Raw genomic sequence first — 24,460 nt, 5'->3', positions numbered from 1 at the left:
ACCTCATTGAGCTGACTGTTCCATCTGAAGGGGAGATAGAGGCCGCCTTCGAGCGCAAGAAGGCCAAGTACTCCGAGCTGGCTGAGGAGTGCAGGGAGGCCGGCTGGAAGACCACCATCTACCCAGTGGAGGTGGGATGCCGAGGGTATGTGGGGCTATCAACCACACGCCTCCTGAGGGACGCAGGGGTGACTGGAAGGAACCTAAGAAAGGCCATTAAAGATCTGGCAGAAGAGGCAGAGAGAGGCAGCTTTTGGCTCTGGTTAAGGAGAAAGGACAGGAGCTGGGGAAAGAAAAAATAACCCCAATAACAGCTGCAGGGGGTGACAGGGAGACGTCCCTGTCACTGCTCCGCCACCAGGAGGCGTTCTAGTGATTAAAGGAGCGAAACGTTGGTGAATGGTGGTTCCTAGCTGAAGACCCTGCAGCTGACCCATGGGCACTGGAGGAGGTGCGACAGGCAGCAATGCCAAGCAGGTTATACCACCTACCTGTACATCGACTCAAAATTGACAGGTTAATTTGGTGTGGACTCATAAAATTTACATTTGTATGTATATTCTTACCTAGACTCATAAAATTTACATTTGTATGTATATTCTTACCTAACTGAAGAATAAATTCAGCATTTTTCAGTGTTTTGTTTTGATAGTACCCTTACTATATAAAAGTAAAAAATGTACGGGAAAGGAATAAAATTAAATTAAAAAGCAAAATAATAGATTATGCAAAAGAGCAAATCATGTGAATCAACTAAAAATTAAATGACATGCCCATCTTTAAAAAAAACAAATAAACTATGTACTGTCACACATGTGTGCACAGGAGACGGCTTTAAGGCTCTAGTGATGGTAATTCCCTGATGCTCCAGGGGCTAATACTGTGTTCTATTGCCCTTTCTCTTCTTCCCTCTGCAGACCGGATATTGACAGCTACGTTACTTCCTGTGTTGGGCCACCTAGACCTGCCTCTTCCTGCCGGTACGACTTAAACCTGGAAGATCTGCTATCTTGACTCAATTCACACTTGGACTCATATCTAAGAAGATGTTCTTATGATTATTTTGAATATGTGTTTGTTTTTGTTGGATTTTTTTTTCAACAATTATTTGGGGTTCACCATCTGATGCCCCAAAGTTTTTTGAGATCTCTTTTGTTACAATATCCACCATTCTTTCAGATATATGTTTTTACAACTAAATAACAATGAATAAGTACAAGCAACACTTTTAATAGTTTAAAATGGTCTGAAAATAAAGAAAAAAAATTCTTACAACAAAAAATCCCTAGAAACAGTAACAGATATAAATACAAATGAGTGAGAGAATAAAACAAGGTAAAATCTCTTTAAGCTGTGTGTAGCTTCTAATATATGAAACTTTTATTTTATTTATTGTCATTTGCTGGTCTTAATTTGTACCTCTTTCTGTAGTTGTAAAGTTTAGTCAACCCTTTTACCATTTTTGCAGTACTACAAATTGAATAAAAATACACTGGCACAATAAAGTTTGCTCATATACAGCACCCATTCAGTTTTACTTGTGCAGGCTACATAGACATGGATTTGAATAATAAATGATTTCAATAACTGTTTGGACATTGTAGTCAATATAATATTTGAAACTCTCGACACCTTGATAAGAAGCTTACCTGCACATCAGTTCTGTCAGCTATCCATTTAGCAAGCTGTTCTGCTGCAAAACCAATTCGTTGTAGGTCAAATGTGTCTGCTCTCTTGGGCTTTCCTTTTGGAGGAAAATGCATGAACGTTGGGGCTGAATTCATGTTGAGCTGTGGAGGAATGAAATAGTGCCTCTAAATGTTAATTGAGTCAATTCTTCATTTTGCATATGAAACAGCTGCTACTTCTGTCATTAAATAATTCATAGAGTTGGATGATACAGGATTTGTAAAGAGGACCCACTTGGGGCATTCTATACATTTTAACGCTGCAGTTATTTAGGTAACTAGTATTATTTATTATGATCCAAAAATTAACTAATAATTGACACTGTTTTAACCAGTGAACATACATCTTTTAATTTGTGTAAAATAATTTATTTTAAATGGAGAAAAATGTACCTGTTAAAGCTTCATAAAGCAACTGCCTCCACCCAGAAAAATTGGCCTTTAGAAAAAGTATACTTAGATTAAACAACAACAGAAAAAATGAAATGACCTGCATATTAAAACTCTGAAGTGAATGTGTACTTAGTTATGATTAGAATTTCAGAAAATATCAAAAAGAGGCGTTACCCTTCTATCTGCTCTAGCTTTTAAGCAAGCTAGATGCTAATTTTCATTAGCATATTTAATTCTGCCGGCTACACTCAATTAACATTATTTTGAAACTTGGGTTTTTAAATAGTAGGTGTATTGTTTTACTATAAATATCTTGTTAAAAGATAGAGTTAATTTTTATGATTGCAACTACAAAAGATGACTCTTGTTTTTTTTTGTAATGAATATTTGTTTGACACTTACTGTATACTAGCAAAATAGTGTGTTAAAGAATTAATGAAAAAGAAAAGGAAACATTTTAAAAATAACGTAACATGATTGTCAATATAATTGTTTTGTCACTGTTATGAGTGTTGCTGTCATATATATATATATATACACACACATATAAACATATATATACATATACACATATACATACATATACACATATATATACACATACATATATATATATAGACATACATCCACACATATATAAACATATATACATATAGGCCTACATATATACATACATATCTATATACACACATATATATATACACATACATCCACATATATACATATATATCTACATATATACACACATATACTGTACATATACACACATATATATGGTTGAAATAGTTTTTACTGTCAAATAATGCAGAGTACGCAACATGTGTTTCGCCCTAATTCTGGGCTCATCAGGCGTACATACTCACTGCACTCCCTCTAGGGAATCGAGCCTTGGGCGTCAGCAGCGAAGCCTCTTAAGTTGTGCCACGGCGTGTGGTTCGTTTATTTGACAGTATGTAGATTGGGGTAATTACATTCAAGGCATTCGTAGTCTGAATCACAATCTTGACTGTATGGGTGGTTACCTACCAGGTAACGCTTGTGGTTGGTCAGCAAGTCGGCTAACGTCCGCCACGGTGCCCTCTTTCAGTTGCGAGAAGCAGATCATAGAATGGTTGAAATAGTTTTTACTGTCAATTAATGCAAAAGAGTATGCGACACGTGTTTCGCCCTAATTCTGGGCTCATCAGGAGTACACACTCACTGCACTCCCTCTCGGGAATCAAACCTCGGAGATGTACGTAGTGTGTTAAAGAACTTATGAAAAAAAAGGGAACATTTTAAAAATAACGTAACATGATTGTCAATGTAATTGTTTTGTGACTGTTATGAGTGTTGCTGTCATCAAGGATTTGATTATCATTATTTCTTTCAATCAGGTTCGTATTTGGAGGATGTGTTGTGTTCAAGTTACATTCCGTGTTTGCCAAACGTTGTAAAGATATCAGGTTTCATTCATCGATTCCTTTCTTACTGCATAAATAAACAGCTTGTCACACACTGCATGCACGGGTTTTTTTTACACTTCCTTTAGCTAGACATTGACTTTTTCCATCGTGTGCTTTGTTTCCGCAGTAGCTGCACTTATGAATATGCTTGTATGCATCACTCGCTTCATATTCTTTTTCTGCCTTCTCGATTGTGTAATGCTTTTTTGTTCAGCACTCTTTGGAGCTCTTGCTTTTTGTCTGCGTACTATGTTCACAGTCAGTTCACGTGAGCCACTCGGAGTACATGCATCGAAGGTTCTCAGCTGGGCTTGTGCTATCTCGTGCTATGTCCAAGGCTTTATTTAATGTTAGCTAAGACCCCGACAATTAAAAGTTTATCTCGCAGTTTTGCTGAGTTTGTGCCAAACACCACCCTGACCATCTCATCTTTGTCTGAATATTTAGCGGAAGAGTGTTTCTATTGGATTGCCGCTGATGGACGGCCTTATATGGGCAGGCACTCAATTACGTGGAAGGCGTGACGATTAGGGACGCAACTCCGCCCCACAAGGCAACTGAGCTGCAGGCTATGGCCGGTATACATGTACATAAGTAGGTTCCAGTTATGACCGTTACGCATAGAATTTCGAAATGAAAACTGCCTAACTTTTTTAAGTAGGCTGTAAGGAATGAGCCTGCCAAATTTCAACCTTCTACCTACACGGGAAGTTGGAGAATTAGTGATGAGTGAGTCAGTGAGTGAGTGAGTCAGTCAGTCAGTGAGGGCTTTGCCTTTTAGCCTTTTATTAGTATAGATTTATCTGCAGAAATTTGTTAGAATTTCATCCAAGCACCTATTTTCTGAATCTGCTCCAGATTAACAGAATGACTGAAAGGATCCACTCTTTTGTATGGCAGACTCATACATACTTAACATTACCTATGTTCTTCCTGGAATGCATTAGAAATGCAGAATGCCCAGATACATGGAAAATGGACAAGCTAAATTCACAATTATGAACAGCATGGGATTTCCACTTAACCTCTTTAACATGTTAGGACACAGTCTAATCACTGTACCATTGTGTGATTCACTATATACAAAATATTTTGATAGTAAGGTAAGGGATACTAGACCAGTCTAAAGTAGTGATTAATTCACTTTCTTATACATTTTATAAATAATGGATTTTTAAGAAATAAGAAAAAGAACAGTTAAATGGAAAAAATGTTTTGTCTGTGCAGTGTGTATTGCTCTCATATCCTTTCAGACCATTTTGTTAGTGTTGCAACACCAGACACTGAAATGTTATAAACACTCTGCCATTCATAGTATCTTTTGCTATTCTGAAGGTGTTAATTAAAGGACAGTTTTCAATCCAAAGTGTAAATCTGTATTGCTCCAATGTTCCCAAATTTATCTGTTCATTTTGTGTTTGTTTATTTTCCCCATAAATTAAATTTGAGCAAGTTCCTAAAGCACAACAAAATCTGAAATATGTGAGATTTCAGCGAATTAGCAAATATAATTTATTTAAAGGCATCAAAAAATACGTTACAAAGTAATAGTGTTTCTAATGGCATGTTGAGGCAAAAGCTTCATTTGTCAATATTACTGTGAAGTATGTAGATCACTTTATGAAAATATTTGAGCAGCATACACTGAAAATGTGATTTTTGTTTTTCATCTTTAATGTTGACTATTTTTGTTTGAAGAGTAGCCAGTTACTTGAAGGGTGATCATCCTTCCATTCTACTTGTAGCTGTGTTTTCCCAGATTTACCAAAGTTCTGCAGCTGTTCTTCATAGCATGATTCATGCAGCAGTGTGACAGTTCAAATACTTCCACAGAAGTTTTAGTAAAATTTCAAGGCAAAACAGTTCACACAAAAATAGAGAAAAAATGGTATTAAAGAAAATAATAGAAAAGTTCTATTTAAGGCTTATATATCTTGTTTCACTCTTTAGGTTGGTCATAGAGTCGAGCTTGAGGCAAGTTAAGCAAGTTAAACATACTGTATTAGACACATTAAACACGCTCAGAAAACTGTATGCAATCTTCTATTCTATTTGCAATCATAAAGTATCTAACAATCCATGCTAGCAGTAGGACAATTTCCTAACTGGGTTAATTAACACTCTGTTCTACGGATATAGCCGAGGAAGTTCTAGCTCATGTTAACTTACAGGGGATAAAAGGCTATACCATATTCTAGGCAGATATAAGTAACTGATGTTCTATAGAAATTAAGCAAACACTTGTATGAATTTAACATTAAACATTAACATACTAAAATTGGCTCTTGCTCTACTCACTTCATGTTGATGCTCATGATCATGGTGAGGCATATTTTTAATGTGCAGCTATTTTGATTTTTCATTTACATTTTGTGTAAATGATGAAGAACATAAGAGAGAAGGTGGCTGATGGGACAAGTGCAAATATACCCTTTATTATACAGTGCATCCAGAAAGTATTCACAGCGCATCACTTTTTCCACATTTTGTTATGTTACAGCCTTATTCCAAAACTGGATTAAATTCATTTTTTTCCTCAGAATTCTACACAACACCCCCATAATGACAACGTGAAAAAAGTTTACTTGGGGGTTTTGTAAATTTATTAAAAATAAAAAAACTGAGAAATCACGTGTACATACAGTAAGTATTCACAGCCTTTGCTCAATACTTTGTCGATGCACCTTTGGCAGCAATTACAGCCTCAAGTCTTTTTGAATATGATGCCACAAGCTTGGCACATCTATCCTTGGCCAGTTTCGCCCATTCCTCTCTGCAGTACCTCTCAAGCTCCATCAGGTTGGATGGGAAGCGTCAGTGCACAGCCATTTTAAGATCTCTCCAGAGATGTTCAATCAAATTCAAGTCTGGGCTCTGGCTGGGCCACTCAAGGACATTCACAGAGTTGTCCTGAAGCCACTCCTTTGATATCTTGGCTGTGTGCTTAGGGTCGTTGTCCTGCTGAAAGATGAACCGTCGCCCCAGTCTGAGGTCAAGAGCGCTCTGGAGCAGGTTTTCATTCAGGATGTCTCTGTACATTGCTGCAGTCATCTTCCCCTTTATCCTGACTAGTCTCCCAGTTCCTGCCGCTGAAAAACATTCCCACAACATGATGCTGCCACCACCATGCTTCACTGTAGGGATGGTATTGGCCTGGTGATGAGTGGTGCCTGGTTTTCTCCAAAGTTGGTTCTTTCCACTTTAAAACATGTCCTAATACACATAAAAACAACTGAAACCCTTTGATGTATGGTAGGATTCCTAGCAGGATGGTAACAGATTTAGAAAACCAAGACTTAGTCTGTGTTATTGTATGCAACAACAGCCCTTTTAAAATCATGAGCCATTGATATTTCACAAATCTGTGACTACTGTTACATCTATTAATGGTTATTTACTGCATGGAACCTATTACAGAGCTAAATAAATGAAGATTCTTTCTGGTACCTTCATCTGGATTGATCTTTTGAGAATCAAAAATGGTTCCCCTATGGCAGGGGTGCCCACACTTTTTAGGCTTGCGAGCTACTTTTAAAATGACCAGGTCGAAATGATCTACCTACATTAAAAATGATATAGTCTGAATCACAATCTGATTGTATGGGTGGTTACCTACCAGGTAACGTGTGTGGTTGGTCTGCGAAACGGCAAACATTCGCCACGGGTGCCCTCTCAGTTGCAAGAAGCAGATCATAGAATGTTACATAGTTAACTGACAAATAATGCAAAGAGAACGCGACAAGTGTTTCGCCCTATTTTGGCCTCATCAGGCGTACACACTCCACTGCACCCCTCATCGGGGATCGAACCTTGGACATCAGACAAACGCACTTTGATTGTGACATTGTGAGAAAAAAAGTCCTCTTCTAATTGCACATCCAGCCCATACCCTCCCCCCAAATTATTTTTTTTAACCCTTCTTTAGTCGATATAAATTGGAAGGCTAACTAGATCACAGCCAGAGTTTTGCAGTAGGTTGCGCGTTTGATCGTGCATGCAGGATGACCAGTGTGTTAGAAGAAAAGAGATCTCAGAATGGCCTGTATGTCAATCAAATGGCAAATGCCATAGGGAGGATATATGATAGACGTTTAAAATCGTTGAGATCGACGCATTGGGCACCCCTGCCCTATGGCATCACTCTGAAGAACCACTCTGGCTCCTTTATTTTTAAGAGTGTAGTATTTCTAACATGCTAGAGAGCAGGCAGCTATGCATTACACTGGAACTCCTTCTCTCCACCTACAGCATGTATTAGTAAAAAGCACAGAGGAAAATTTTAGTGATGAGTAACTTCTTGGCCACTAGATAAAATATTAACCTAGATGAACATGGATGAGGATGTACTCCTTTTCTAATAGTTTAAGCTGTAATGAAGTTTCCTTGCAGACTCAGCTAGGAGAAGCAAATATATAACAGTATGAGTGCTATACACTTTTTATGTTTTTAACTATTGATTTAACAGTGCTTTAAGGTATATTTAGTGACTTTGACATTTTTTTGTCTCAATCCCCTGACTTGTGCTTTTCAATCACTTTGCCGAAGAGATTCCTGGAGTGTTCTTTCATCTTCATTGCATATGTTAGGTCACAATACTGACTTTTCCACAAGTTGGGCCTTCCAGATAAGGTGCATTAATACTACAATTAATTAACTACTGACAGGTGATCCACATCAAACTAATGATGTGGCTTCTAAAAATAATTTGCTACATGAGTGATGATTTAGGTGTGTCATATTACAGGGGTTTAATACTTATGTGATTAATTATTTTGTTTTATATTTGTAATTAATTTAGACCAATTTGCACAGATCTATTTTCACTTTCACACTAGAGTCTTTTCTCTGTTGATCAGTGTTAAAAATGCCAAGTTAAATTAACTGTAATTAAATCCACTGTAATCACACTGTAAAGTGTGAAAGCTTCCAAGGGGGTGAATACCTTTTATAAGAATTATATATCTTTTGTTCTTTTTTTGGATTAGGATGTGTAATAAGCTGAATTGCTTTAAGATGCATTAAGAGAAGGGCAAAAGTCCATTGGGAAAACAGTGGACTAGGTGTGCAGAGTTACTTGGCTATGCATATTTTTTTACTGTTATTTTTACTGACAGATAAGCAAAATAACTTGTTTTACAGACAAACCCTTGCTGAATCAGTCTTGCCTCTGACATTGCAAATGTATTTTAGTTTTATGAGCACTCGATGAAAGGAGACACCATCTTTGGGGACACTGCAAGTATAGTTATAAATGATGATGAGCTGATCAAAAAAAATCTAATTTAGAATGCATTGATCTGCTGTTAAAACATCATGCAATCGAACTGCCTGGAATGTTGCCACAAATATTAGATGTATTGCTGATCTTCATCTGCTTTTCTTAACTACAGGATGAGGTTTATGGCGTGAATTGCCACAGACTATTTGTTTTCATTTACGAAAATTGCTATTTAGATTATGTTTGCTGATTAAAACTTACCTAGCCTTATGTTCACACATTTGCTTTATTCTACTGCCAGGGGCTGAGACCCAAGTTTCTTTCTCAGCTAGGTCAATCAGGGGTTGGTGGTAAGATACCTCCAACAGTAAGCTACAGTAACAGTCATACCCGGGTGAATACAGAAGGGACTACTGACAGAAGGCAGTGGACCATAGTCCTGGGTGCAAGTGTATTGCAACTGTAAACTGTATATCCCCAAAGTTTGGTTAAGTATAAGGACAGGCAAAAGAAAGTAGTGACATATAACTGTGAGTCTATACAGAAAGAATCTGTGCATTTGAGAAAGAGGTTTATGTTTTAAGGAGAGGTGATAAATCATTCAGTCAGAAGGTTTAAAAACTAGTCATGCCAGAGTTTTTAGAAGTAGTAGGAGTTGGATTGAAGACTCACACTTGGGGAAAAAAGAGGCATAGGTCATGAGTGGGGGAGAAAAGGAGATTGTTTGATAGTCCTTTGGAAGTGGATAAGTGGGTAGAGACAACCATCCTAACAGACAGGCTGAAATTATGAATAGTAAGGCCTAGAGCACCATCAAGTATTATGTTGAATTTTCATTATCTTTGCACCTGGGATTATTTCTCATAAGACATGTGGACGAAGACTTCAGACAAGACAGCAGGTGTGGTTATAAAGCAGCTTTATTTTGCAGAGTCATAGTGAGAAGAGTTTCAGAAAAGCAGACAATCAATAATACATGACAGCGTCAGGGCTCTTCTGAACCCCGTCTGTTAGGTGGGGCAAGTTTTTATACCCCTAGAATGCGTGATTTAATATCATTATGAAATGCAACAGTCAACACGTTTATTATACACAAACCTTGAGCCCCTTCAACGCCCCTTGTGCAACTTGATTTCTTGGCCCCTTTTGTTATGGCGTTCAGATGTAAGCTAAGGGAAAACGTGATAAGGCAGACTCATGTGTGGAATGCTTAGACCTTGAGCCCTTTGCACAAATATTTTTCTGTTTGCTAAAACAAAGATTGCTTTTACATGGTTTCGTAAAGCTTACTTTTCAGACATGAATCAGTACAAGGGAACGAAGAGAACATTCGTCTTCCAGAGACACATCGTTGTGTAAGTTTGAATTTATATTAAATGCACACTTTGAGAAAAACTCATTTTCATGGCATTATTTAATCAGGGGCGGACTGAAAAATCAACAACACACCACGCTTTACATATTATAATAAAAAAATAAAACACAAACAATCCTTCAACACATTCAAAGAAATAGGCCTAAATCCTAACCACAGTGGTGTGTCTGATTGCTATACAAGGCTTTACTGAAATTCCAGCAATACCATGGTCTCCTTTTTCATTTTGTCTTAAAATTTGAAGTTCTACCTTTATGGTGTTGTGGCACAGCATTTAGCACTGCTGCCTCACTGACTTATCATCCTGGGCTTGACTCTTACATCTCTTTACTGTCTGAGAAGAGTTTGCATGACTAAAAGTTCATCCCACATCCCAATACATGGGTTATGTTGACTGCTTTCTCTAAACTGGCCCAATATGGCTAAGTTTGGATATGTTGGTGAATGTGCCGTGTGATGGACTGGTGCTCCATTCAGGACTGATGCCAATCTTGCAGCCAATGCCATTATTATTACCTCTTGCCATAGTAAACCTGCTATTTAGTTAAGTGTACTTGAAAATGGAGGAATGGATTTTCCCATTTTTGTAGTCTTTCAAGATACCTAATGATGGTAATTTATGTGAATGGTAGCATTGTGAAGAATAAATTACCATAGATAAGGTAAAGTCAAATAGTGACAAACAAGAGGAAATCAGAATTGCAATTTATATGGATCCTGAAGGAAATACAGCTTGTGAGTTTGCACAGCACTGTTAAAGAATTTCTGAAAAATAAGCCAGATGCCTCTGATACTACTAAATGTGAAACTGTATTTTTCTTTTCATGTACTCCCTTTACACTTCTGTAGTATGGACTACCTGTGTTGATGTATTTCTTGAGTATTTTGTTACCATTAAAAAAAACTAAAAATATTCTTTCTTATATTTGGCTCCTTTTGGCTTTGCATGTAGGTATGCTGTATAAATAATAATAATCAAATGAATTGTAACATATTAGATTGATGCATAGAAAATTGAAAAACTCTTAAGCTTTTGTCCTATTATTATATCATAATCAAAGTGGTTCTCATGTAGATATTAGCACCAGGTTACATTTCAGAGGGTTTAATTTCAATTAGAACATTAGAACAATTTTGATGAGAAGTGCTCATTCAGAAGAGAATTCTTATTTTTTCAGCTAGCATTTACTGTAAAAATAGCTTATACAAAAATGTATAATATTTAAAACAACTTTATATATTATATAATGGAATGAAGAATCCTCTTTTTTCCTTCATTCATACTTGCTCAGCAATGTTAAAGGATGTTAAAGCAAGATGGCATTTATATTATTAAGTGTGAAACTGCCAAAGTATTTTTCTTTTTACTCTCCACAAAGTCATAATTGTAGCCTATTTATAAACAAGCAGAAGAAAAATTGAGTACTATGCCTGAAATGCATAAGTGGCAGAGTTTAAATCATTTCATTTTAAAAAGCATAATCAGTGCACAGTGACAGGCCATATTACCTGCTGAAACACATCCGCCCCCTCATCATAGTCCACCACAGTGAAGAAGAGTTTGTTAGAAAAAGCAGATGAATAACGCCATGAGTTAGCCAGCACCTGGTATTCTTCATTAGCTTGCCTTTTCAGGTGACCAAAAGCATGTAAGAAAGAAAAATGTTAATCAGTATGTAGAGACAGTAATTGAGGCTGAGACAGGAACAGCAACATTATAGTATTCTGCTATGAAATAAAATAACAAGACAATTATGAGTTAGGTGCGTTATTCACTTTGTGCTGTTAAGAAAGATTAGATATTTAGAGCATAACTGTTAACTACATAGGGCTATGAAATGTTGCCAAAGCATGAAACACAGACACACTGAACAAACAGACATGAACACATTAATTTCACACTTAAAACCAGAACATACTACGCATTACTTTAGGTTTTTAGCATTGTGAATAGAAGTTCAAGAAGGTAGCAACCTAACTTACCTGTACATGCATTGTTTGAGATTTTGCATTGCAGGTGAAGGATGTCCTTTTAAACTGTAGCAAGTAGGGTATTAGCTAACTAGAATATAATAGGCTACCTGATACTACAGTATGTGAAAGATTGTCATTGATTTTTAATAACATATGACTTCATTGTTAGATTTTCAGGGTATTCTGTAGGAATCCTTGTCCTGCATCTGTTGGAATGATATGTGCCCACAACAGGGCTAGGCTAACCTGACACTAAAATGTTTCTTTTTTTTTCATTGCTGTGGTTTAAGAAATTCATCACTATCATACAGGTGTCAAAGTTAAATCAGAAAGCCAGTCCAGGATGGGAAGAATACCTTTATTGGCACGTTCATGGAGTCACTTTGTACATGGAAAGATACAGTATGACTGACTTACAGATGGTTGTTAATTACAGAAATTCGTGATTAGTTTAATTTGTCATATGTTTGCTAGATGCTGATAAATAAGACCCTTGGAGTCAGGATTCTGCTGCACTAGATTATACTGGTTCTCTAATCAATATTTGTTCTTATTCTAAAGTAGCAGCAGGACTGGATCACGGATTTTAATTAAAATGGTTTCTGAGAATGTATGTCTATGCTGTTTTTGAGATTAATATTATGTTTGTAATATTGGTATTATATTTATTGTTTATATTTTTTCTGTATGAAATATCATGTTTAAACTACATGTGTTTACATTAATTTGCATATGCTCAAAAATCCAGAAGTGTTTTTATTTCAGATAAAGGGTAACGTCTTGACTAGGTCTTGCTCTCGAATTGACAGATATCAGACTGGTGGGGATTTTTGATTGTACTGCAAATCTAGTTTTGAAATACATGCCCTTGAGAGAAGCATTTCATTTACTACTTTTCAATACAGTCTCCTCAACTTCTCAGTGCACTTATACCAATGGTCTACTTGCTTCTGAATGCCTTCAGAAACAAAGTGTTTGATTGAGTATGATGCCAGTTATGCACTTAATGTTTCTTTCACTTTGTCATCTACTACTTATCTATGGCTTCTCTCACAGATTTCCTCTACTGTTCCATTCCTGTCAGAGAGAACAATGACCCTAGCTTCTTCCCACCTATCATTAGTGACTGATGGCGAGAACATCAATATATATGTCACTCTTGACTATTTTTGAACATTGTTATCCAATTGTTTATATTTCAGCAAGGTAAAACGTAACATAACAGGTATATACAAAGGTATGAATTTCAGCATATTTAAAATATTTTTTTATATATTTCTGATAGCTTTCCATTATAATTTTATTGTAAAGCATCTATGTTACCTGCAGGTAATACAATACTTTTTATATGTCTTTCTTCAATATTCTTGTGATTCTCATCCAGTCTTCCCAAACTCTTCCCTTTCAATTGTATTCCCACAAAGGCTGCATCTCAGGCTGTATCATTTCCAGCTGCTTTGCTCACCTTCTTTCCACTTTTTGACTATTACCAGTGGTAGGAAGGCCCCCCCATTACCCTCTTGAAAACATCATTTGTATTCTTGTGAATACTGGACGCCCTGTTTTTTAAGATGATTCTTAATGGTCAATGGTCCTCCTACATCTTTTCTTGCCCAGAGCCTCCTGTCTCGATCACATTGAGTGATCAACCACAATGAAACAGACCAATCACAACCAAGCTACAGTGACCAATCAGATTGCTCTGAGGGACTGGACACACTCAAAGGACTTTGTGTTTTACATTTATATTTATTGTGCTGGCAGATGCTTTTATCAAAAGCGACTTACAAAAGTAAACATAATCGAGTTACACTTGGCTAGGGCCTGTTTGTTCAGCAAGTGTAGTAGGAGAGGTAACAAAAGTTGTTTGCCACAAGTGAAAAGATGCAATAACTAATAAATTTACAATTATAAATTCACAAAGGAATTAACCTCAACGTGACAACAATTCAAGCAAAAGTATGTTTTATTATATAGTAGATCATAATGAGTTAACACTGTTTCCTTTCCTATTTTCATCTTCTCTCATTTGTTGCTATTTTTGGACTAGTTTCATGCTGGTGGCCATATTTGTTTAAGGTTGCTATGCCTATATCTGGTAATGTGAAGTGGAAGCCACATCATATTGCCACCCTATGTAAATGGCAGTACGCATGGTTCGGCATTCCAAGCTTTTTGATAAGCTTGAAATGATGAATCTGTATCAAAATTTAAAATAGTTAAGAAAGGAAAACCTAATTAGAACTTAGAACGTTTGCCTTTAGTTTTTGACCTCCAAATGTTGATTAATATTTTAGCTTTATTTGTGTTATAAGGTGGATTAATTCATTTGTTTTCTGAGTTTTACAATATGTTTTTTTCCCTTCATTATTCTTGGCTTTGAAATACCCAGATTTTAAATTTGAGTTTAGTTTTCGGTTTAAAAATGTACTTAAAGTAGCTATATTATTTTTGCATCTTTCCTGACATTATTTTGTTTTTTACAGACACCTTCATTTTTTTGCTTTGTTGCTCTGTTGTGGTGGCTCATTGTTAGGGGGTAAGATTTCAGAGGTTGCAGCCTGTGACTTACTCTGGCAACAGTTTAAAAGCTGGCACAATTCACTTCCCTGGCGTCTTAGACTATTAATATTCTCCATCTAAACTTAATATTGTTTTGTCTTTTACTTTGATTTAGTGTTTAGTTTGGATTTGTTAGCAGTGCATTTTGATGTTTTGGTTTTATCCTTTTGACCCTTGACCCATTTCATATTCTGGTCAATTCTCAATTAAGAAACCTACCATATCCATCTACTGAAAGTAGAATTTGTGCACTCCATTTGACTTTTTATAACACACCCATGCTTGATTTTTTTTTTATTGTGGTCATTTTTTTCTCCTTTCAGCTTTTTATCTCCTAGACCTTATTCTATTTTCTGTTCATTTGACCTTTTCCATTTTTAGTCACAAAAATAGACATGAACGGTACTTCGCCACCCAGACCAATGGTTATAGTGTTTTAAAGTCTCAATGAGTTACCTCAGAAAAATGGCTTAGAAAGAAAAATGTCAAGAAACATTATGAAGAATTCTCATACCTTACACTGCATGTTAAACACAACTGTTCTGATACCTTTTATGTTTGTGCTAGTTTTCCAATTTAGTCATTCACACCAAAGAAAGATGAGTTAAACATATTGCAAACAAAGTACTACAGGACTCAGTATAAAAAAGGCTTAAGCCAAAACTTAGCCTCAAAAATATCCAAAATATTTTAGAAGATGGAGGAAATGACTCATGGTTGCTCATCATTCACAACCAAGAATGGCAAAAATCCTAGAATTCAGAGGATGTAATTTAATAAGGCTGAACATTTTTACTGAATTATTAAGCAATACTAGAAACTGTGACAATGCACACAAAATTGATTATGTCACTTTCCTAATAAAACCTACAATCCTTTTTAGGCTGGGTTTATACGCTCTAAATGCTTATGCACACTCATCATACCTGCCACGCGTTCCCAGCACTGTTTTCACACATTCCCTGAGCACATCGCCAGAAATTAATGCAATGCGTTTATGAGTTGCAGTACCAGCAATAATTTGGGTGGCACAGTGTGTTCAAGTTTTGGTATGTGACGTTATCATCATTTACTAACATCTTTACAGTGACAAACGTGTCTGTCAGAAGAGCTGGAATCAAATCGCCGGCTCTTTGAAAGTGGATGCTGAAATGAGCAAGATGAAATGGAAGCAAATTCTAGACAGATACACCTGTGCAAAGTGGAAAATGTCTGAGAAAAAAAGTGGGGATTTGGTTGCTGGAAGATAATGCAGTGTAATGACAAGCTAAATTGCAGCTCCAACAGGATCAATATCCATGCTTCGATATTTCATGACTGGTTTGATGCGGTGAAGCAAATCATCAGACTAAAATACTGACAAATGAAAGTAGTAGCGGTGATTTCCTTTTTCCATTTATCGCATAGGCAATACAAGTGTTGCATATTCCCCTTCATAATGACATGATACATTTAAAGGTCTCACATACTATCTTCTGTTTCCCTGTTGCTGTCTTATTTTTTCTTTTCTTTTTGCACCTTCACAACAGCATCAGAATGCAAAGAATTTTTATCTTTTCTTCCCTCAACTCACAACACAGCAAAATAGGACATTGTTTTCTCACTGTGATGTTTTCTTCCACTGCCACCTGGTAGAATCCTTCATTCATCCTTCATCCTGCATTAAGTATATGTGTAAGTACAGTCAGTAAACTGCTTGTGTAGCACCAGTGTCCACAAGAGTATGTGTCATGTAGCATCAAGTATATCCTGGCCCACACAGAAATACTTTCCTGTCATTGATATAGATATCTTCTGTATACATTTACATACTGTATATGCCCTTTGCCAATTTCATTAGCTTGTGGAAAGATATTGTTTAAATAAAAAACATCTTTCCCTGTTGCAGGAGTGTAATGGGTTGTCAAAACAAGTCTTCATTGCTTACTTAAGGATATGGTACATAAATATAAATGAAAAGGATTTTCTACATTTATAAAGCCTATAAGATTATCACTTTGAGATGTGTAAAAGTAATTTTCTTTAATATGATTAAGTATCAAACTGAGAATGTTTTCAGACATGACATTACAATTTTAAGTCACAGGGCTCTCTGGGAAAGATTTACATTTTTAGTTGCCTCATCTTACTGCTTTTAGCTAGTTATATCTTTTTAAATAGGCATTATAAACTTTACATAAGTAAGGCATTCCATTTTCACTCTTCCTTAGCTAACTAAGTAAGACATTTTACATGTATCCTTACAACATGCAGTGCCTCAAGGTGACAATTTCCTCAAAGTTGCTGTAGACCTTGAGATGAAATAGACCTTTACACTTCAATATATGTTTTAAATGCCTTTCAGTGATAATGTATCCATGACAAACTTGTGTTTAAGACCAAGCTGAAATTATACTTCTATAAAGTCTGTAATTTCACTTTTTCCTAAGTGTAACTATAAAACAGAATTAATATGCATTAGAAATTATGTATAGGTATGGATCCCCTTTTTAGTTACTGTGCAGTTAAAAGTATCTGGTGCGCACTTGAAACTATCTGGTGTCACTTTAAACTATCTGGTGCTCACTTGAAGCTATCTGGTATGCACTTAAAGCTATCTGGTACGCACTTGAAACTATCTGATGCTCACTTGAAACTATCTGGGGCCTCATGCATAATGGCATGCGTAGAACTCACACTATAACATGACGTAAGAACAAAAGCTGAAATGTGCTTACGCACAGAAAAATCCAGATGCATAAATCTGTGCGTTCACCAACTTCCGCGTTCTTCCACTACATAAATCTCGGTCAGCGTGAAAAGTAACGCTCGTGCACACGCCTGCTGGCCCGCCCCAACTCCTCCCAGAATTACGCCTCTTTGAATATGCATATCAATACAAAAAGCCCTTAAGCTCAGTGTTCTGTGAAAAGACAATGGGAAAAGCAAGTGGGAAAATGGAAGAATTTCAGCGAAAACCAAGTAGAGGCAAGGAAAATGTACTATTTGTTGGTTTAAACAGTGGAATCAACAAAAGCTTGATCGACTGACATAGCGTGTCGGAGATACTCGAAAGCTCAAGTTCACAAAGTGGTACAGTGCCTGAAATAAAAAGAAATTGTCAGATATCAAAGTCGCTGTGGAAAGGCGAGTTGTAGCCCACCATCTGAGTGCCATATGGAAGCTTATCAGGGTAAAGAGGAAAAAAAGGCACACAGTGGGGAAAAGCAAGAAATATCAACTTCAATCTCGAAATTTCCACTTTAATCACGTAGTTTATTTTGTCATTAAAGTAGAACATCACAAACTTGAAGCACTTGAAAGTAGCTGGTGCTCACTTGAAAGTATCTGGTGCTCACTTGAAACTATCTGGTGAACAATTGAAACTATCACTAACTAACACCAGAAAAATCCTCAGAAAAAAAATACACAATGTCCCCTTTGGGGCTCCGTATGGGGATGTAAATAAAAGGCTTGGGAGGCCTGTTTTTACAATGTGGATTTACAGTTACAGAATCACTAGGTTAAGCAAATGCAAGTGATGTAACTGTTATTGTACTGTGCTTAATTATTATTTTCTTATTGACTACTCTGCTACTTTACCTCAGTGGATATTTCATACTTGTTTGGCAAGTACTAGGATTCCAGGACACTTAAATAAACTTTTTTTCTTGTCTGTTGTAAAAACTCTAAAAATCATTACCTCATGCTAATAATTAGTAGAGAACATTTTTAAAGTTTTTAATTTAAATGAGATTAATGTCCTTTTATTTTAAAAGTAATTTTCATTTAAACAAAGAAACCACAAAATTTTAAATTAGCATATCAGAAGATGAAATCGATTAACACATGCTGAAAATATAATAACACAGATCGGTTCAGGAGATTGACTTGTAGAATCAAACAGTTATTAAATTGTACCGTCCCTCTGAACTTATAAGGAAAAAAAATCACATCTCTATTAGTTGTGCTAATCCATTTTAGTTGGTATTTTGGGGACTTCACTGTGAAAAACCCTTCATAATATATTCAGCAGTTGTGCTTGTTTATTCAGCAGATGCTTACAGCAGCTTTACTCTAACACAACAACCTTATAAAGCTATTACAAAAAGTATAAAAATAGAAATTCTTGATCTCTCCAATTGTAGTATGTCTATGACTCTGAAATAAATGTTTTCACTTTAGCTTCAGTGCTGTCAATTACTTTGAATAGCGCTTTGTAATACTGGAATATCCCCATCATTTCATTGCTTCTTATTAATCATTGCAATTTAATTTTGCCTTCCATATTCACAATTGTTCCAGGCCCTGAAGCATAGAAACATTATGGAGACATGGTACGTCCACCAACAGACTTCACAGCAGGAATGCCACTCACAGGACGATATGCTGTGTTAAACTAGCACAAAGCATACATCTTAGTAATGAGGACAAAAATACGATTTTCTTCTCATCAAACCAGAGAATGTATTCTCTTCAGTTTCAGAACCTCCACAAGTCTTCTGAAAAAGTATTTCTTTTAACAAGGATTTTTTTTTATGTTGTTTTCACAAGGCACTGTTTTGTGAAGAAAGTGGATATTGTTATTGTATGGAAATATTCTGTTGTAACAACTGGCAGATTATACTGTAATTCATTTAGAGCTACCATTGCCTCTCTGAAAAGTGTCCCTTTTGTTAGAAAATATTAGGGGTGGGTGAAATAGCTTAAGAAACTTAAACACACCACAATCAAAAGTGGCAGAATCAAACACAGCATCACAGATTTTTACGGCTTATGTTGTTTGTTATTTTGTTATAGTTTGATCAGCTTTGCACTTTTAGCAAACCAGTTTAGGCTAGTTCTTGTTTTTACCTATTGCCATTAGTCTCTGGACAAGACACTGTAACATAGAAAAATAAGAAATGTTTCCTTCCATGTCACAAAGACATGCACATTAACACAAGTATGAATGTTTGTGTTTATGGGTGATCCTTGCAGTGAACTGGCACTCATCCTTGTGACATATGATGCAGGGATAGGCACTGAACTAATGAGACGTTGAATTTGATCAGGGTGCTTGTGACTGAATAGATGGACAATCCATTATTACATTCTTGGGTAATCACACTTAAAAGCATTACAGACTGCATATCAAAATACATTGGTACTGAGTTGGGCTGAATCATCACACAAATTTCTAGTTTTCAAATTTAAAGGAAAGGTCTTTTATAAACTGCATGAAATAACTGCATATGAACTTTAAAGGAAGGTGCTCTTTTTTTAACCCAAGACAGCTGTCAAGTATTGATCCATGTCTCGCATTTACACACACATTGCAAAATAGATTACACGTGTCATTTTTGAACAAAAAAAAAAAACAAAACACCAATACTATGAGATTTGGCCATTTTAAAAGAAGACCAGCATGTTCAACAGCTCAGCACATAGTCTTTCTGCACCACATCCTTTCACACTCTCCAAGGGATTGTTTCCTCATAATAGATCAAACCACAGTAAACTTTTCTTGTCATGTGCTTGGTTTTATTTTCATTTTCTTCCGTATTAATGTAAGAACTTGCAGAAATGAATAAAAAACATATTCTTATCACAAGAAAAATAGTTCTAGGAATATGAGATAAAATGAGTATTTCCAGATGCCTTTTCTTGTCATAAGTATACATCGGAAATATGGAAGATCAATACTTGAAAACTGTCTTGGCTTGAAAAATGGATGCATTTGATAAGTTCTTAAACTTATTTGACTGTGCCACTATTATTTGTTGTCTCTTCCCTTATAAACACTCTCCACTTTTAAGACTTTCTTTTACTGCTTGCAGTGCCCACTGTCCCAATCAGAACAATTAATGAGTAATTTCTTTCTCATTTGTATGATAAACCAGTGTTCCCAGAAGGAGGTGTTTCATTTTACAGGGCATCCTGGATATCATCGAGAGGAGTCACAGCGCACGGGTCAATAGCAACTCTGGTCTGTACCACGAACTGACAAGGATGGCTGCGAGTGCTCGGAGGGCAGATAAAGAGGCGTTTGTTAGAGGAATCTGTGAGCAAATAACACACTATCTTTGGTTTAGCGACCAAATCTATTCCCTGGAGAGTCACTGTCAGGGTGGCTGATGGAACGGTCCTTATGGATGACTCTGCAGTTGTAACCCGCTGGGCTGGCTACTTTGAGCAGTTTTCCTCTGGCTAGGAAGTTGGATATCTCTGAGTCCATGGTTCTTGAGGCTGATCCTCCAATTAGCTGCGAACCACCCAATCTCACTGAGATTGCATAGGAAGTCAACCAGCTAAGGGGAGGAAAGGCTGTAGGCCATCTGTGGTATCCAGGGTGAACTTCTCCAGGCTGGTGGTAAGGCTTTCCTCCTGGTATTGCAAGCAATCTTTGCTTCCATTTGGGGGACTGGCATCATCCCAACTGACTGAAATATCTATCCTATCTGGAAAAGGAAGGGTGATCACCTGGATTGCAGCAACTACAGGGGGATAACACTGCTCTCGGTGCCAGGTAAGGTCCTTGCTAGGGTCATCCTCCATAGGATCCATAATCACTTACTCACGTACCAGCGACTGGAACAGTCTGGTTTTACGCCTAAGAAGTCTACCATCGACCGCATCCTGGCACTGAGGGTTCTCATGGAGCAAAACACAAATATCAGCAGTTTCTTTGTAGCCTTTGTCGATTTTCATAAAGCGTTCGACTCAGTTGATCGAGCTGCCCTGTGGGACATCCTGAGAGTTTGCGGGATCCCTTCGAGGTTGATGAATATCATGGCCGGTCTATACACTGGTACTGTGAGTGCTGTGCAGAGTGGAGGCAGAACCTCTGTGTTTTTCCCAGTTGATTCTAGGGTTTGTCAGGGGTGTGTTTTTGCTCCTACTCTGTTCAGTGCTTGTATGAACTGGGTGTTGGGCAAGGTAGTGGGGTTCAGCGGCTGTGGGGCATCTGCTGGTGAAGAAAGATTCACGGATCTTTACTTTGCTGATGATGCTATGATCTTTGCGGAGTTAATGGAGGCTCTGATCGGGCGCTACACAGACTGAGCGAGGAGTCTGAGTGTCTGGGCTTGCGAGTGTCTTGGATAAAAACCAAGATCCAGGCCTTTGATGACCTCTTGGGCACCACCTTTAGCAGTGTGTCTGTCTGCAGAGAGAGTGTCGACCTTGTCAAGAGGTTCACTTACCTTGGCAATGACATTCATGTCTCTGGTGACTCTTCCTATGAAGTCAGTAGATGGATTGGGAGAGCATGGGGGGTCATGAGGTAGCTGGAAAGGGGTGTGTGGCGCTCCCAGTATCTATGCAAAGGACGAAGGTCCAAGTCTTTAGAGCCCTGGTGCTTCCTGTCTTTCTATATGGTTGTGAGACATGGACGCTATCCAGTGACCTGAGACGAAGACTCCTTTGGTACTGTGTCTCTCCGGAAAATCCTTGGGTACCATTGGTTTGATTTTGTGTCGAATGAACAGTTGCTCATGGATTCCCGAATGAGGCACATTACCTGCAATGTGTGGGAGAGTCAGTTATGGCACTATGGCCATGTGGTGCCTTTCCCCGGGGGTGATCCAGCTCGTAAGATCCTTACTGTTGGGGACCCGAGTGGCTGGACCAGGCCAAGAAGTCACCCACGTAAAACCTGGCTGCGGCAGATAGAGGGTAATTTCCGGAGGGTGGGACTGGACTGCGTGTCTGCCTGGGGGTTGCCAAACGGCATCCCAAGGTGTTTCGTCGTGTAGTGGGTGCAACAATGCACTGTACCAGTACATGCTTCCCAACTTGACTTGACTTGTATGATAAAATTACATCAAGCATGAATGACTGTTTGCAGGATATAAAAAGAGTGAGGACTCCAACTTCAGCAGGAATTACAATTCTGGAGACAGCAACAAAAGCCCATGCATAAAGTTCAGAGCTCAAATCTTAATTACAAACAGTATAAACTATTCATCCATTCTACTAACTGAACATTCTTAATCTAATTCCAGAGTCACAGAAAGCAAGAACCAGTGCCTATCAATGAAGGCACCATCAGGTACAAGGCAGGTTTCAACCTTGAATGGGGTGCCAGGCAATTGAAGGTCACATTTACACACACCAAAGCCTAATCACACAGCGTTTGGGGCAATTTAGAGTCACCAATTAAACTAACACTCAGATCCAGAGAGCTCAGAAGAATAGATGTTTTATTAATTTCAAGGGGAAATTAACAATCTTACAGTAGCTGACAAAAAATGCAGTATTCTCTTAAGATGAAACAGTAAAATTAAAAAAGTGACTGAACTGAAAGAAAGAGAGTCCATAACTTTATTAAAACAAACATATTAGAATGGCAAAAAAATCACCATCTGGCTAGAGCTTATGTTGAATCGTCACATGACATTTGACCACTGATAGCACCTCCTGTGGCTCCATGGTGTAATCCGCCTTTGGCTAATCAAACACTGCAAGCTGACCAGAGAGTCGCAGAAACAGAGAATGCGTGCACAAACAGCCCTCTTTCAGTTTCCTCCTCATCTATGCATTCATTTGCCAAGCGTAGAATGTAAACATTTAAATCTGCACTTCTTAGAACCAGTGGTCAAGGTTTAAGTCTCAGTGGGTAACTGATGTTCAATACTATTTGAAACTGGAAAAAATTAAATTCTCACTTAGAGGATCAGTTCAAAACTTTTTAAAATATTGTAAGATCTAATTAATTAACTTTTAGAATAGGGATATATATCGGGGAAAAGAATAGTCTCCATTCTTTGCTGTTTATAAAGTTTTGTTCTTCTTGTTGGCTCTCCTCTTTTTCCCTTGGTTGGAGGTTGAATTCTGTTTTGTTAAGTTTGTTTGATTATAAGTAATGTTGTTTTCTTCAGATAAAATCAATCAATCAATAAATAAAAGTTTAAGAATCTATTTTTTGAAATTCATTCTTTTTAAAATATTAACACTATGTAAACGTTTTAACCAAACTCAACAATTCTGAAATAAATATCAGGAAAAGCCTTTTAACAAGCGAACAATGCTTAATGATGATCGAAATTCTGTTTTGCATTACATTAGAGTCTCACACATACAAAATCCAAAGCTTTAGGAAAAGGAAATTACTGCAACGGATGAAGGTGCAGTTGCATTAGTACTGTACATTTACCAACACAGAAGCAATATAAACACTTGAATATGAGGACTTCTACAAAAAAAAAATATTTATGAAATTCCAAATTGAAAGCTCTTATTACAACACTTGAGAATCAGGAAAGCAGAATGCACCCTGGCAACACTGCAGAAGTGGTCTAATTTGAATGATTTTAATAAAACATGATCAGAGTGCATCTTTTACTTGTAACACTTTATCTGACAGCAAAACAGAGAAAAGTTCACACCTATTTTTCAGATATGTATAGATTAACAACAATGCTTCAGTATCACAGGAAATGCTATGTAATGTTGCCAATCTGTATATTGTGACAGGGGCTTGGCATCCTTACCTAGCCGGGACACCCCTGCACACTATATTTAGGGGGAACAGCCATGGACATTGCAATACCTCCCCCTGAATGCTAATTGGCCACCTCCCTGGGGTGGAACAGTGTCTCGGGTTCTCGCAAGGCATCCTGGAAATTGGAGTTGGGTGCAGCCTTGTTGGGTCCGGCAGGTACCACCAGGGGGCGCTGTATTTGTGACTCCTGAGCCCGCGTGGGCAACCAATTCATCACACCCGAAGCACTTCCAGGTGAGCTATAAAGGGAGCCAGCGACCACCACTCAGGGGCCAGAGTCGGGTGGGAGGGAGGACGAAGCTTGGTGAGGAGTGGTGGAGTGAGAAGAAGAGGAGAAATTAG

At 37.4% G+C, this 24,460-nt stretch overlaps 1 protein-coding gene across 1 annotated transcript in view; it reads right to left on the bottom strand.

The window, feature by feature from the left end:
* Positions 1-24,460, bottom strand: part of tusc3 (tumor suppressor candidate 3) — a 532,092-nt gene that overhangs the window by 238,697 nt on the left and 268,935 nt on the right. The window contains exons 3-4 of the mRNA XM_039750910.1: positions 11,629-11,746; positions 1,650-1,790 (exon numbers count right to left, since the gene is read on the bottom strand). Coding sequence (XP_039606844.1) covers positions 1,650-1,790; positions 11,629-11,746 — 259 coding nt within the window. The remainder of the gene's footprint in view (positions 1-1,649; positions 1,791-11,628; positions 11,747-24,460) is intronic.

Source organism: Polypterus senegalus, chromosome 4 (genome assembly GCF_016835505.1).
Source record: "Polypterus senegalus isolate Bchr_013 chromosome 4, ASM1683550v1, whole genome shotgun sequence".
NCBI classification, from domain to species: Eukaryota; Metazoa; Chordata; class Cladistia; order Polypteriformes; family Polypteridae; genus Polypterus; species Polypterus senegalus.
Note: the sequence above shows the minus strand (reverse complement) of the source record. Positions and strands in the feature narration are given on the sequence as shown.